Consider the following 16265-nt stretch of genomic DNA (forward strand, 5'->3'; position numbering starts at 1 on the left):
TGATTTTCTTGATCTAAGGAGGCAGCTAAGCCCATGTTGTACCCATGCTTTCACATGCTGTTGGTTCTCCCATGCAGTCCAGAGCACTGACTGATTCACAACACTTATATGAGCAACAGAAACATTATACGAATAGCATCACTGTGCACTAAATGATACTGAGTGTGCGGAAAGGAAAGGAAGGAACAAGTTCTTCATCAGCTGAAAAGAATCAGGCAAGGCAGAGGGCAGCTAGGAAGCAAGCCCCAGGAGTCTGACATCACCATTGACCCTTGCTGCTCCCTCTTGCTAATGACTGAGCTGTTGAGTGGCTGTTTCTGATTTTGGAGCATGATGCTGCTGTGCTGGGGCCAAGCTGGTCCCTTGGGTTGATCTCTGTCTCTCCGTGAGAAAGCTGCAAGGGGCTGGGAAAGGTCAACCCAGCTGAGCTCATGGCAGCAGCCTTTAAGGGGCAAAGGATGGGTCACATAGTCAAGATCAGTCTGGACTGGAAGAAAGAAGGAGGAAGGGCTGATCTGTACTCTCAGACATAAACCTCCACACGGCGTCAAACAAAGTGAACTACTTACAGTCTCCCACTTCCTTGTTTTTTCTCAATTGTTCCCCAGTTAAATCTTGCGTGAGTTAACTGCAAAGTATGAGCAAGAGGATCCACTTCCCAGCTCAGAGAATGTTAGGTATCACTCGGGCTCATGAACATAATAATACTCTAACTGTTAAGTAACCAATCGATTCATTGCCAATTTTCTTCAGTGTTAAGCCTATCCACAATGCAGTTAAGGCAGAGCACTTGGGTTTGAGCCAGTTGAATCTCATTGGCTTCAAGAAAATTAAATCAGTTGAAAGCCAATTTAATGTGAAGTGATTTGAGAAAGGGTCCCTCTCACATCATCAAGTTCTGCAAATATTTGACGCAGCACAAGTCAGGGTGATGATGGAATAGAGAAGAACTGCATGATCAACCCTCTCCACATAACTGTGGTCTTTACAAATGTACTTTTTAAATTACTTCCATTATTTAAAATGTTTACTATCCCCAAAAGTTCAAAGTGACTAACAAATAACAAACACTATACAGAGATTTTTTTAAAAAGCATCACTTTTTTTTAATTAACTAAAACATCGTTACTTAAGAAGCAGAGCAGCAAAAGCCACAACATTAAAACCATAAAAACAGTAATAAAAGCCTGTCAACCAAAGTTCATTAAAATCAGTAACAAAGGCCTTCCTAAAAATGAAGGTTTTCCCCACTGTGGTAGAAAATATTCAGGGTCAAGGTGAGGCAAATCTGCCTGGGTGGGGAATTCCAGAGTCTGGTTGTGGCCATGGAAAAGGGTTACACAGATGAATGGGATTGCATAATGGGAAATAAAATCTCATGCTGCTGCATATGTGGGTGGAGGGGGCCTGCTTTCAGGGACGCGGACTTAGAAAAAATATTGGGGGGGCCCGGGAAAGCTCATGAATAATAAATAAGCTCATGAATATGCAAATAAAGTGGCTCCGGCCCTAAATAGGGCAAGCCACGCCCCCCAGCCAGCCGATTGGCTGGCTGGGAGGTGTGGCCAGTCGGGATTCCCCTGTTCTCGCGGGATTTCCGGCAGTGCCTTGGCGATTAGGGCGCGCGGCTGGCTGGCTGGCGAAGGAGCAGGTGGGGAGGAGGCGGGGGACGGCGGCGGCGCTCTGCTGGAAGGGCGCCCGCCCGAGATTATTGGGGGGGCTGAGCCCCCCCAAAAATTTTTTTGAGGGGGCTCGAGCCCCCTCAAGCCCCATGGAGTCGGCGCCTATGCCTGCTTTGACATGTGGTGGTGACATTTTTTTGCCAATGCTCAGCCAACTTGCAGTGGAGTTTTTACCGCAGTATGACTAGCCACTCCCTCCAACATTACAGTGCTTAGATAAATGTGGATTGATTAGCAGTGTGTCGGTTAGGTGCATGGTTGCTTTACTATGTGCCAGATATGCTTTCCTATTTGTGTCGGACGTGGGTTGGATCCATTCAACCCATACAACATGCCACATTTTTCCACAGTGTTCTTATCATGGCACTTCCAGTTCTAGGTTCCTGCAGACTCAGATAAATTAGCCAGGCTCCTAAAATGGTTTGGAGATCTTTCTTACAGAGATAAATGATTCTGAAGGATTCACTTGCCTTCAAAGGGTTTTCTATCTGCTGGGGAGTCTTTGAGAATAGAATCACTGAATCGTAGAGTTGGAAGGGATCTTCTAGTCCAACTCCCTGCGATGCCCACAGCCATCCCTGGGTGGGCTCGAACCACCAACCTTCTGCTTAACAGCTAGATGCCCTAACCCACTGTGCCACAGGATGTATGGGAACTTAAGAAGTTGTCTTATACCAGGGCTGGCTATTTTTACATCAGGCCCAGAGTTGTCTACTCTCTCTGACAGTTGCTCTCCCAGTTCTCAGGCACAGATAAATTTCCCTTAACTGTATTTCTTGAACTGGAGATAGCAGAGACTGAACCCTTAGACTCCTGTATGTACAGCAAGTCTTAGAACTGAGCTACAGCCTCTCCCAGACCAAAACAATCCCTCCCCATGTGGACACAATTTAAGCTAATTTGAATATTTATAATCAGAATATTTTTGCATTTGAGGCGAACCACAAAATGGTGCCCCTGCATGGCTAGGAAAGAAAGAGTGACTGCAGATCTACATCAGGATCAAGAGGAAATAGAGATCTATATTGAAACAAGGGGGGTGGGGGGAGAGACCACCTCCTATTTGCCAAGAGGACACTGCTGAGGAGGTGGGCAGATCCTACCTCCAAGGTGCACAAGGCCAGATCTGCTGTATCTGTGGATCCTGCTGCCCAAGGCGGCCGCCTCAGCTTGCCTCATGAATGGGCCAGCCGTGCCTGGGTGGACAGTGAAAAGGCATTCTATCCCTTATCCCCCCTCCCAGTGCCTTTGGAGAGTGGCAACTCGCTGGGTGCTAGAGGCCACCCTCTCTTCCCCCCTGCTATACAATAACGTGTGTCTACATTTTTTGGCTCCTTGAGGAAATGAAGTGACGCTCATTAGCAATTCAGACAAACCGTCGCGGAGCTGTGTTTTTAAGCTAGTTGCCTGCTCAGAGTTTGAATCGGGCTTTTCAACAGGTGCTACTTGTGCCAGATCTTATGACTGTGCAGCACAGATGCTCTGTGATCCTTTCCCTTAGCCCCATCCCTTTCCCCCAGTTAGCCCCGTCTGCATGTTCCAAGCACCAACATTGCCACCCTAACAGATGGGGGGAGGGGGTTCACAGGGTTGGCAGAGATCCCTTACAATGAGCATGTGTCCTTCTCCCTTCCTCCTCTCCCTTGTTTGTTGGGCGAGACAGAGCTGGATATGGGTATAGAGTTTAAAGGACAGCTGACAAGGAGGAGTCTTTTTTAAAAAAGAAAGAAAGAAATGTGTCCCTCATTGTCTGGGCGTAATCGGGGTGCTGCTGCAGGCGAGTCGCTTTGCCAGAGGTAGTGCAGAAACCTGAAGGCTGGCCTTGACACAGGACCATTCTGCTATTCTGGAAGAGGAGACCGAGGAAGGAGACAGTAAGAGCTTCTGTGGTTACGCATTTGTAGAGCTGTCTTCTGGGAACTCTACTAGTCAGGGATGTGTTCCCATCCCATGGCAGAGATGACCTCTGGAGGTCAACAGGAGCACCCAAGCTTCCTGTTCCATGTTCTTATGGAAAATGTAAGAACAAGGGGGAAAGCTAGTCATGGACTACTACAGTCCTTACTTGCTGGCCATTCCAGCCTAAAACTGAGCTGGTTTTCTATTTCTATGTTGGAGGATTGCACAAAAATATTATAGTTTGGGGAGGATTTAAAAAAAAAATTGGTGGAGGGAGGAGAATATGTGAAGATGTACAATTCCTTCTTCTTTCTCTCAACTCTAGCTTTCTCTTAACCTAAAGAAAGGAAAGTGCATACTGAAACTGAGTGTTTTGCCTCTGCTCTTGCAAAGATTTTGATAAAGAATAAAGGAAACAGCAGGTGAAAATTAAGGGGTAGGGTGGAAAGGGGGTAGGATAGTAAAGCTGCTAAAGTGGAAGCTTAAAATGATATTGTTGGGGAAAATGGAGGGATTAAAGGAATCATAAACAGTCTGATTGATGTCCTGGAATATTATATTTAAAGTGTAGTTTTTCATCACATGATTTCAAGATGTGCTTTACAAATAGGGTAACTGGTGCAGTAAACTTTGAACAGCTTTTGAATTAGACATGCCTTTAAGATGTATTAATTGAGAGAACCATTATAATTGTTTATTACATATATGTGGCTGTCCATCAGTAACAGTTCCTGGGCCACTTACAAAATATTAATCTAATACAGAAATATTATCAAACATTCAGAAACTATCTGCATGAAGATAATGTAGTTATTTAATAGGTTGATTAATTTATTAACAGTTCAAAGACAAACCACAAGTTTGTCTTTACACATAACATTTAAAACACCAGTGTCCCATAGCTAAGTTGGAATCTGCACACATATAAAAAATGCTGTGAAAATGCTTTTTTAAAAAACATTTTGAAAAAATACATTAAATTTGGCATAGCTCACTGTAGCCATTTAGTGTCAAATTTGTATATGGCTCTTTACAACACATTTAAAACGTTTTATTTGCAGCTGTATAGCTGAGTCCTAAGATGGCTTTCCATGCTGCTGTTTGGTAATAAATTAAAAAGTTTATTTAAAGCATTCAGAATCTCTGATGGCAATCTTGGCAGGGTAGCTAAAATTTAGATTTGACCTTACAATTATAATTGTTATAAGGCCCATTGGTGATAATAAATCAGGCCCATATTTCCAGATGATAGGAATGCCAATTTATTCCCTACCATCTGTTTTGGCAGATGTTTTATGAGAACCTTTTTCTTGCTTTCCTAGCTTTCATACCATTGCAAACCAAAAAGGACAACTCTTCCTATCTGTGGAAAACAGTTCCTGGGCTTGTGGTAAGACTTTATGTGATATATCCTGTCCCACAGAATCACCCAGACATTTCAGTCCATTAACCAGGGCAGAATAGGGAGGCAAGTGGCTGTTTACATGTGAACAAGCCCTTGGAGGTCAATCAGTCTGGAAACAATTAGGGAACTTAAGTCACGATAAGCTGAGCCTGAACTGTAGAATCTCATCTCCAAAAGAGAGTACGCTTAAACTATGCAGTTTTAAGGCCATTATTTGCATGATCTGGATGGCAAATGATATCTTGATTAGTCTACCTTTCTGCTTGAGAGGTGTTATAATTTTGACGTTGTGAACAAATACAAACCCATGTGGATGGAGAGGATTAGGTAGCCTCAGTGGCTAGCTGTGACTGGTATGACAACTGTGGCTGTTCCTGGAGAGCTTGCTTGGCCACAGTAGTTCAGGCACTGGAGACTTAAATGTTGAATTACTGCAATACTTTCTCTGTAGGGCATCTCCTAACCTGATCTGGCAGCTGCAGTTAGTGCAGAATGCAGCAGCACAGCAGACCCTCCAAGTGCCCCAAGATTCCAGGGACAGCCCCAGATTTACAGAAGCCATCCCGGTTTCTGATTTGATCCTGGAATGTCTCGCTTTTCCTTAGGATGTCCCTATTTTCAACAGAGATGCTGGAGGGTATGGAGTTACCTGAGCCCCGAGCCTTCTGAAGGCAATCCTGTATAGAGACTTTTTAAAAATGTTTAATTTATATATACATATATATGTTGGAGTGTCTGGGGCAACCCAGTCAGATGGGTGGGGTATAAATAGTATAACAACAACAACCACAACAATGGAATAGGACATCCCTATTTTCATCAGAGAAATGTTGGAGGGTGTGAGCACAGCTACCAGCAGGAATGAAACCCTGTCAGCACATAAACACTTCTGCTCAGAGAACTGCATTGCTTGCTGATGTGTTGCTGGGCCACATTCAAGGTGTTCCCGTTAGTATATAAAGCCACTAACAGCTTGGGACCAGTTTACTTGCAGAAGCAACTTATTCCATATATGCCCAGAATACAACAGTACTTACACTTTGGAACTCCCTGCCTGTTGACATCAAGCAGGCTTTGCTGTACAGTCATACCTCAAGTTACAAACGCTTCGGGTTGCGCGATTTCGGGTTGTGCACTGCGCCGAACCCGGAAGTACTGGAACAGGTTACTTCCAGGTTTTGGCACTTGCGCATGAGCGCTAAATCACGCTTTGCACATGTGCAGAAGCACCAAATTGCGACCCGCGCGCCCGCAGACGCAGCGCTGCGGGTTGCGAATGCAACCCAAGTGTCCTCTGTATAATGTTTTCAGCACCTGCTTTAACATTTTTGTATAGGAAAGCCTATCGAAACATGTAGAAGCTGCATGTGTTTTAATCTGTGTTTAGCTTACTGTTGAGCTTAATTAGTTTCAATTGTTTTTTTTTAAAAAAAACACCTGTTTTTAACAGTATTTTATTAGTAATTTTAATGCTTTAGTTTGTTTCTTGTAAATCACTTTGAGGCTTTATTACAATCAAGCGGTATATAAATTTTGTTAAATAATGAGAATACAAAAAAATAAGAGAGCAAGGGATGCAGGGCTTTCTGCAGTCAAACTGACCCATCTTGCCCCTGAGGCTCATGGGCTCTCCCCTAGCCCAGGCCACAGCAGTTTGCAAATGTGCCTATAGGCCCAAAAAGGTTGGCAAGCTCTATAGTAACCAATCCTGTTCAAGAAAGAGCTCTTGCAGATATTACTGAGAATCTGCCTCCTTCTAGCCTCAGTCTCCAAGTGCTTCCTGTTCAGTGCGGTCACAGTATTGCAGATGATTTCTTTCCTTAACTGTTCTTTAAATAGAGCAATTCCTTTTCCTTATGGTCAGATGTTAATTACTGGTTTTCTCTCATTTTCCACTGCTCTTTTGTTTCAAAATTGTGCATTTTCAGAAAGACAAAGTAAAATAATGAAAGGAAACCAGTAATCAAGGGCAGTGGAAAGCTAGAACAAGCTAAGAATGGGTCAATTCATCAGCAATGGCTTGCTGCGCTGAACAGGAAGCAATCAGAGGCAGACACCACAAAATGGTGTCTAATTAAAGACACAATAGCCCTGGAAAACCTCAGTGGTATTTTGCCTGTCTGCACTGGATAGACCGATGCTACAAGTGCCCTTTAACCATGAAAACGATAAGCACAAATTAAGTTGAATATAGATGGAAGGACAACATGGGGGTGTGGCGAAATTGAATGCAATAGGTTGGCAAAATCATCTGGATTCCCTGCAAAAAAGCAAGCGAACAATTGCAGACTGCATAGCTAGATTGGAAACAAACTGACATCTCCTTTTGTCACAAAATTCCAGTTTGGAATTCCAATACAAAAAGCCCTTGATCTGGCTACCATTATGTCATCAGACATGCTACAGTGAAATGGAAAAAGGAAACACATTATCACTGCTAGCTTTACCTAACATACAGACAACAGGTCCCAGTCGGCGGCACCAGAAAAAAAGGGGATGAGGCACGCAGAAGGGGCAAAGCATATTTACAAGTGAGTGATTTTTATAGGTCATCTGTCATAGATGTGTTAGTTGAGATTCTTGCATTGCAGGGAGTTGGACTAGATGACCCTTCCCTTCCAACTCTACAGTTCTGTGATTGTATGTCCCACGCGTTAAGCAGCTATTATCTTATCTTTAAAAGACATCTGAAGGCAGCCCTGTTTAGGGAAGTTTTTAATATTTAATGCTATATTGTTTTTAACACTCGATTGGAAGCCACCCAGAGCGGCTGGGGAAACTCGGCCAGATGGGTGGGGTATAAATAATAATAATAATAATAATAATAATAATAATAATAATAATAATAATAATAATAATAATAATTATTATTATTATTATTATATCTCTGAAAGAAAACCAAACGTATATGTTACAGGCAGGAGTTCAGCATTAGAGGGACAAGGTAGGGTTGAGCTCATTTTTCAGGAGAATGCTTCCCCCCCCCCCCGGCACCACCCATCATGATGGGTCTTCCCACAAGCAACCCATGTGGCTTACTGGAATAGTAATAGTTTCCAAATAGTTTTATTGTGTTAAGTTATTACATTGTTGCACGCCATTCCAAGCTCTGAGCAGTGCGGGATTCCAGGGGCTCCAGCCACTCATCCAGGATATGTGTTTCCTTCTGGAAATGAGGCACAGTGGAGACTGAGGTGTCTTCATGATATATGGTTTATTTACACATATATACAACCTGAGCCTATGATGGAAGGTTCAAAGCATAAACATCCCAAGAGAGTTTTGTTTCTTCCATAGCTGCAGCCCTGAATAAGCCATCATGCTCCATCTGCTGCTTTGCTTCTCCCGGACACATAATTCCTAGCTCTAACCTCTACAAATTATGGCTTTATCTGTCGAAGGAAAGTCCTCACTCCTTCAATCTCACACCAAGAACCTTTTGATCCTTGGTTGTCTTAACGGCCCATCAACCAGGAGGCTTCCCTGACTAAATTAGCTTTTAGTACTTGCTGAATTGAGGGATTAAAGTAATCTGTCACTGAGTTTAACACCCCAAGTCTTCATTAGATTCTAACACTTTGCTGAATCCCGGGATTGTAGTGATCTGGAAATTTCCTGGAGTTTCCTGGAAATTTTCCTGCCTTTAATTAAATTCTTAAACTTACTCATTCCATGAATTTAGAAGTGTCTAGCACTCACAAGCTCATAACAATATATATATTAATCACATTCAAGGCGGAATTCTTTTGTTGTTGAAACATAGTCAGGATGTCAGACAGAATTTCCTAATAAAAGCAAGATGTTTCCCTGTCTGGTGCAGAAACAGCTGTAGCGGCACTCTGGTTACAGTGAAATTTTTTTTTTGCAGTGACTTTTGACCAGGGATGTGGGGTTGCAACTCATATTGTCACTGACTATTGGTCAACTTGGGGCTGAGGGAAGTCCAATAACATCTGGAGGGTCCCCATCCATCCTTAATTTAAATGTTACTCCCTGTCAATGACTATTGCAGAAAGATCTTCCCCATCGCAGACAGCTGAAGCATTCTGTGTAGGAATTTTTGTGCACCTTGCCCACAAATTTCTGTATGCAACAATAGGGCTCTTCACAAATTATGCTGATTGCAGTGAGACTGCACCTTCTTTTCCTGCCCTGCCTCATGGGTGCATCCAGGATTTTTGTTGGGGGGGGAGGCTTTTGTTAGGGGGCCAGAACCTGTTATTTAAGTATTTCTTTATTGATTTTATTTATTGGGGGGGCAGCAGCCTCCCTGCCCCTTCAAATTTGGCATTAAGTTTTGAAGTAGCAAGCATATTTACAAAGCAGCATCATGGTTGTTGTATGTGTGAATCTGTATTCTTTGACTGTGCAAAGAGCCTGCAACTGTTCCGTAGCATGGCTTTCTATGGGTTTTGTCAAACATGCATGAGGAGGGGGGTGCCAGTGGGTGCAGTCCCACTTTCTACTGTCTCCATGTGACACGTATGATGCTTTAATCACACTTGTAGGTTTTTCACTATGAGAACATTCATATGTGCAGCCAATTGCGATACACAAAACAAAAACCCCAGTTGTCATGGTGTTCAGACATTACTTTGGATGCATGAGGGGAAGGGAGGAGATCATGTACACTCGCCTAACCCAAGCATGTGGAGCTTTAAATGTGAAATCTACACAAGCACAAACTTGATGGCTATAAATCTGTGTTCACGGCACAATCGTGTCTGTCTTAACACTTAAAAGAGCACTCATGCCAGGAAATCATATCTGCCATGTGTTGCAATAAATCTATGTCTTCTTTAAAAACTAGTTTAGTACTGGTTTTATTTTGAATTACGTGGGGGCAGGGCACCATACTTTTTTTTAGTACTTAGGGCCTCTGGAGGTCTTAATTTGGCCCTACGCACATGCCTATAAATTCACGTTTCTAATTGCACGTGCGAAGAAGGCTCTTTCAAACACCAGATTCAAGTAGGTGGAGCGGAAAGGGCCTGCAGATACGCTTCCGCTGCCCCCCTGTGCGACTGTTCAGATGGAAGCCCTGCCCGAAGGCCTATGCAAGCAGGGCCGGATTTAGGTTTGATGAGGCCCTAAGCTACTGAAAGTATTGGGGCCCTTTATATGTCCAGCTGTCCTTTGTCAACAACAAATTGCCGCTTTTGTGTGTGTTGAATATATGCTATATGGTAATTTACTTATGTCGTAGGAACCTACACAACACAAAACACTGTTAGGTTTTATTTTATTTATTTTTATCTTATATTTTGGAAATGTACATCCAGTTTTTTTTTCTTTTGGGGGGGTCCAAGAGTGTGGGGCCTTTAGCTATAGCTTGTTTAGCTTATACATAAATGTATAATACAAGCCGCAGTTGACATTACTCCAGAAAAGTGTCTTCTGCCCAGTTGTGTGAAGAGCAAATACCGAGGAACTCTCTCACAGTGAACGCCCCCCCCCCCATCACGCTGCGCTCAGCGCGCATTGGGCTGCGGCGCCGTAACTGAAGCCCCTGAAAAGGGCCGGGGCGCCGCAGGAGGGAGCGCGGATCCTCGGCCAGGCCGGGAGTAAGCGACAATCAGCGATCCGGGCTCCGTCCCAGTCTCTGGCCGTCCAGCGCTCTAGTCCCGCCTCCCCTGCCCGGAGGTTGCTGGAGTCCGTGTTCTCCGTTGCCATAGCGCCCGGGGAAGTTTCCTTTCCGAGTCCCCGCGCTTTGAGCCTATCCTTGTGGAATTCAATTGCATCATCGCCTTCGACGCGCTCAGTTGCTAAGACAACTCTGGGCACTTGCAGGGAACGCTCCTCTCCCCTCCGCCCGCCCGCTCTCCCTTCCCCCAGATTCCAGCGGCCCGCGCGCTAGGCGGCAGGAGAGGACGCGCAGCAATAAGCAGGGAAAGCGGGCTCGTGGGGTTCCTTCGATAGTACAGGAAGCGGGAAAGCAAAGAACCTTCCCGCGCGCAGTTCCCTTCTATAACCCCATCCTCTAGCTAGCAAGAGGCTGGTGGCCGGGTTACATTACTTCCCGCGCAATTTTACAGCTTCACTTTAGGCGAACGTGCGCGCACGCTTTAAAAGGGGAAATGCACTTCAAGCATACGCATGAGATTGCAAAAAAAAAAAAAGAGGGGGAAAAGTTTGCCCCATCCTTTTCTTCCGTGGCTCGCAGGTTGCTTGCAACTAACTCCCTCAGGCTGCTTGCAAGTAACCCGAAGAAGAGAGCGCGAGGTGTAGCGGCGTGCGCGTCTGAGTGAGGCGCTGAGGCGGCTCCTGTTGTCTTTAACAGCCTCCCTACGGGCAGAAATCCAGCAAGCGATACGTTCCTCAGTACGGCTGCCTCGCGCTGGGAAAAGCTTCACCTGTTGGATTTCTGTCGCGCGGCCGTTCAAAGGCGCCGGAGAGGCGCGGTTCGTTCCAGCTGCTGCCGGAGTCCCTTCCCGCATGGCGCGCGACGGGATGGGTGCGCCCTTTCGTTGCCTTGTCCCGGAGGCGCCCCTCTTCTCCCCTCCACAATCCGCGCTCCTTTCCCCCAACTGCACTCCGAATCTCCTCCGGGAAGCGGCCGACCTCCACCCCCGGAGGGAGGAAGGCTGCGCGTTTTTTTGGAAGCCGTCTTTTCCCCTTTGCCCAAGCCGCATTACCTCATGCTAAAGAACTCCCTGCCTGAAGGGCTGGGCTAAATATCGGGACTGGAACCGGGACCGGGAGTGGGAGAGAAGTGAAGACGGGGCCAGGAGGGAAAGGGAGAAAAGGAGACAGGCCCGCTTGAACCCTGGGTGGGTGGTGGGGGGGGGGCGCGCTCCTTCCCTTCCTTCCTTCCCTCCCTCCTTTGCCCTCTTGCTTTCGGCCGCCGAGCAGGATGCGCGCCTTTCCGTGCCGCGGCTGCTCTGACCGCGGTGTGTGTCTCTGTGCCTCCCCTCGCAGATCCCCGCCGAGCGCCCGGAGCGCAGCATGCCCGCCCCGCTGCTCGCCCTCCTGCTTCTGCGCACCCTGCTGACTCGCCTGCTGCTGGTGGCTCGCCAGCGCCTCCTGCCGCTGCTCCGGCGCCTGGGGGCCCGCCTGACTTCCCGGCAGTCCCGCGAGGCGCTCCTCACCTGCCTCCTCTGCGTCCTCAACCTGCGCAAGAAGGTGGACGACGCCTGAGGCGAGCTCTGCAGGGAGACGCCAAGGAGAAGGGGCGGACGCAGCAGCAGCAGCAGAAGCCCTCAACTTTGCAGGTAGGTAGCCCCACCACCTGTCGTCCTCGCCGCCGCCGCCACCACTCATGCAGACACTTTCGAAGTGGAGCAGCACCCTAAAGAGCGAGGAGGAAACCGACTTCACCCCGCGCGGCAGCCAATTTCTCTCTCTCTCTCCAGCATCTGAAGGGACATTTTTAGCTTCTGGGTGAGTGCGTGTGGAGAAGGAGCTGCTCTCCGCCTGCCAAAGGAGAGGGAGAGCAATCAGGGAGCAATCAGCAACTCCAGCCCTCCCAAGGAAGAAGATTTAATTTCTGATCTCATTTCTCAAGATCCACCCCCAGACAAAACGCTTCCAGCTTCCAGCCTCGCTGAATGCTTTTCTCCTCTTCGCTTTGAAGCCAGGACCAAGCTCCCACCCACAACCCCACACTCATGGTCTTTTGGTTGCTGGTGGAGAATTATGGATGGGGAAGCAAAGCAACACCACCATTGCTGACCAGAGGCCTGGCGTGGTGGTAGCAGCGTGATTTCTCAGGCCTGGAAGTCGAAGAAGACTGGAAGTCCCCTTCCGTCAGACATTTCCGAGCAAGCTTAACTTCTGAGAGAGTTCCCAGGAGGACTGAGGGGCAAATTCTGCATCTGCATGGTTTGGAAGAGGCTGGAGAAGAATCTCTTGTGACTTTGCTATATGTTTTATAGTCTCTTGTTAGAGTTCAGGACTGGTGGCCCACTCTCCCCTTCCCTTTCCCCTGTCTCCTGTGTGGCCAATGCGAGGGGGAGAAATGTCTGGCAGCAGAGCAAGGAAGGTCCAGCCGTTCACTATTACCACCAAGCTTTCCCTACCCAAGTGCTCCCTGGACTTTCCAGGAGACAGCTGTCCTGACATAGCTGCTCTGGATAATCATGCCCTGCACCAAAACCTCAATGAGCGTGTGTCTCTGTATCTGGCTCAGGCTTCTCCAGTGTCCTCTGAGGGTAGGTTTGACAGCACCAGCCCCGTTGAGGAGGTGGCCACCAATGAAGATCGCATCAACCGCAACTCCCTGTCCCGCTCCATCAAGAAAATCACCTTGTCCAACTGGCACGGAGAACCTAATCCAAGGGAGGAAACATCAACTCATACCCGTTGCGAGAGGAACTGCAACAACAACAACTGCAGAACAGGGAAAGCACAGTTTAAGGTAAGGTCTTTTATATTCCTCCCCTGTCTTGTTTTGTTTTGTTTTGTTTTGTTTTGTTACACTAGAGTGCATTCCTCCACTCTATATCACAGTCACATCAGGCCTGACCTCTCCTTTGGTTTCAGGATCCTCTGAGAAGGGGTGGTTATGTGTGGGTCAGTATGCATCTCAAGGGTTTTTCATAGCTTAAGTTTCCCCCTTTTTATCTGTTGAGGAAGATGATCTTGAGAGCTTTGATTGCCTGAAACTAAGGAAGCAGAATAACCCTCATATCATGGTAGAAAATAATTCTGAACAAGGGACAGTTCAGAATCTCAAAGAAGATGATGATGTCATCTTTTTTTCTGTAGGGATAAGATGAAACAAAGCACCTGCCTCCCTTGAATCACCACTGAAGTTTCCTTCATTATCATATTTTGCAGTGTCTGATGGTAGTTTTATGCAGATAGATCGATAGAAGCAGCACCAGCCTTGCTTGTCAGAGATAGCGGTAGATCCTGGATAGTTTAATCCTTATTTTGATTACAATGGCTTTTCCATACAACCCTTCCCAAAACTTGGAACAGAGCCCAGGGATTTCTAGTTCTGCCTTGCCTTCTATTATATCATTTCTATTCTATCTCTTATCTGTTGGATTCATCTGCCTTTTTGGATGGCCTGTGGATGATGTAGTGAGAAACCAACGAGCAGAGCATGGTACGGCAAGCCCAGGAAAGGCTTCCTATATCTTTAGTAAGCCTCTAAGTTTCCTTTTTCCATCATGCTTCGCCCACAGGCATGTCAATGATGGGCAGGTTTTTATAGGGGTAGTGAGCAGAGTGATGCTGGTAAAGGCTCGGAGGTACTCAGTTAAAAGACTTCATATTTCTTTGCAGCAGTGCTTCCTGGGCTTGAAAGAAAAGGCAGCCTGCATTCTGGTGCAGCCTTCTACTTTTGTAATCCAGAGTCTCTCTACATAGTATTTGCCAGTGCTTAAAAACCATACCTAGAGTTGCTTTCATTTCTTGCTCAGACTTGTGTTGTTGTTTTTTGTATACACACAACCCTAGCAATGCCCTTTATTCCTGCTATGCTAGTACTAGGCTTGTTTTGAGCAGATCTGAGGGCTGATTGTTCTGTCTGTGTTTGTAAAGTCTATGCATGGAAGTGCTGGCAAATCCCTGAAGAGATGCGTTGTTAGGCAAACTTTATAGAAGCACCATTTTAAAAGTGGATGTCTCTGGATCACATAAGATCCATTTCCCCATTACAAAGGTGCATTACTTGCAACTGTTTTCTAGCCACTTCTCTGCAGAACTTTTATACACTCAGAGAAGAAGAAAGTAACACTGAGACTAACTCTATCCTCATGACACATCAGCTTTGTGAAATTATGAAACATGCCCCAATGGGATAAACTGAGGACACCCTGCTTATTTCGGTTTTGAGTGAAGTCAAGATTTTGTCAGGTTCTCTGTAGTGTCTGGTAAAGGCATTACCTCATTGTGCTATCTCATAGGCCCCAGGGAAAGCGCCCTCCAAATTGACCTTGACATCTCAGCCAAGAGTCTGTCTATAAGGCCTTCTGTGTTTCCCTGGCATCGAGCCTCATAGGACCCAGGCTAGTTCTTCCTTTGGATAGACATACATTTGCCCTCATTTGTGTAGTCACACCAGCCAGCGAAGGTTCCAGCCAGTCACTTCTCAGTTGCTACCTCTACTTTCCAAATCAACAGAAAGACTAACTCGTTTCTTGTTTTCACATGTGCTCCCGGCTGCTGCTTGTTGGATGGGATGATATGGCAGGGGAGGGAGGGAGTCCTGCCTCCGCAATCCAAGCAGAGCAGCTCTACAGGAAGGATGAGATCATCTTTGTGCTGACAGCCTTGTTTTCCTGCAGCTGATGGATTGAGGGAGCTTCGTATGTAAATAAAGCACTTATGTCACCTGCAAGCTTATCTCCCATTACTGAGCTCTGGCTGGAGAAGGGCCAAGTGGGTTGTGGTGGGGAATATGTGGGCAGGTTTAACCGTGAACATCTCAGACCACAGGGCACTGTGCCAAACACAGTAACAACCATTCCATAAACAGGATAGGAGCAAAGCATCACCTAATGCACTGATAGGATAGTTGTCCAGGCCAGGAAGTCTAATTTGTTTGTTTGAGCTCCTCATCTCTTGGATGCTTTGATAGTTCAAGCCCCTTTAAGTCTTATCTGGATAACAAAATGTATCGCAGAATCCATCGTGGAATATTTTTGTTCGTATGTATTTTGGAGAGGATTAGCCTGGCTTCAGTGGCCTGGCTAATGGTTTTCTTACCCACACACACACCCACGCCAGATCTCAGATGTACACTCCAGTAATGAACAGAGGGAGTGTACATACTTCAAAGAAATTGTGATATGGTGATTCATACATTTATAAAACACCCCCAGCTCCTGCTAACTGAAGATCTTCTGAGCAGCAAGAAGCTTGTCTTGGGCTATCATTTCTTTGCTTGCAAAACTGAGCCCCAAACTTGCATGATCCACCAGAAATCTCAAGAGATTTTGGAGCCCCGTTGGAAATGAGGCATTCAAAGCTACTTAACTTGCCCTAACCAGACCCCTCTGCACATAAATGACACTTGGGCTGCAGTGCAGTTCACAAAAGTTGAAAGTAAGTCCAGAGGGTCTTTCTTCCAAGTAAACGTGCTTAGATGTCTGCTGTTGTAAGCCCAACAATAATTAAACAACCAACAAGCTTATTTAGAAAAGTGCAAGATATTGAATGCTCATATAAGATGGAAATAAACAGTACCAAAAGCCAACATAAACTTCTAATATGTGCTTAAAATGTAGTCATGCTTGAGTGCACTTAAGTGCAAGCTTAACCTCTATTTTTTGTTCTTATTCCCAGACCATAGCTTGTCAATACAGTGGTACCTTGGGTTAAGTACTTAA

The 16265-nt window shown here is 46.0% G+C and overlaps 2 protein-coding genes and 1 long non-coding RNA gene across 6 annotated transcripts in view; 2 read left to right on the forward strand and 1 right to left on the reverse strand.

The window, feature by feature from the left end:
• Nucleotides 1-16265, reverse strand: part of LOC308583396 — a 443390-nt gene that overhangs the window by 359153 nt on the left and 67972 nt on the right. The gene's annotated exons all lie outside the window — the stretch shown is intronic.
• MYMX (myomixer, myoblast fusion factor) lies at nt 4655-12124 on the forward strand. Its single transcript, XM_081187299.1, has 2 exons — nt 4655-4971; nt 11905-12124. The coding sequence occupies exons 1-2, from the start codon at nt 4870-4872 to the stop codon at nt 12121-12123; spliced, it is 321 nt and encodes a 106-aa protein (XP_081043425.1). The 5' UTR covers nt 4655-4869; the 3' UTR covers nt 12124.
• The window catches only part of LOC308583377 (uncharacterized protein), a 42695-nt gene continuing 38702 nt past the window's right edge, over nt 12273-16265 (forward strand). Inside the window, exon 1 of one of the 4 annotated variants that reach the window (XM_081187260.1) lies at nt 12273-13342. In XM_081187260.1, coding sequence (XP_081043386.1) covers nt 12929-13342 — 414 coding nt within the window. In that variant the 5' untranslated portion in view covers nt 12273-12928. The remainder of the gene's footprint in view (nt 13343-16265) is intronic. The other 3 variants (XM_081187258.1, XM_081187259.1, XM_081187261.1) reach the window with 3 other exon arrangements.

This window comes from Podarcis bocagei (assembly GCF_964188305.1).
Source record: "Podarcis bocagei genome assembly, chromosome: 3".
Classification (NCBI taxonomy): Eukaryota; Metazoa; Chordata; class Lepidosauria; order Squamata; family Lacertidae; genus Podarcis; species Podarcis bocagei.

Coding starts and splice junctions, on each gene's coding strand:
- MYMX (XM_081187299.1), top strand. CDS start 4,870: ATGTTTTATGAGAACCTTTTTCTTGCTTTCCTAGCTTTCATACCATTG. Junction 4,972..11,904: donor AAACAGTTCCTGGGCTTGTG/GTAAGACTTTAT, acceptor CTCCCCTCGCAG/ATCCCCGCCGAGCGCCCGGA.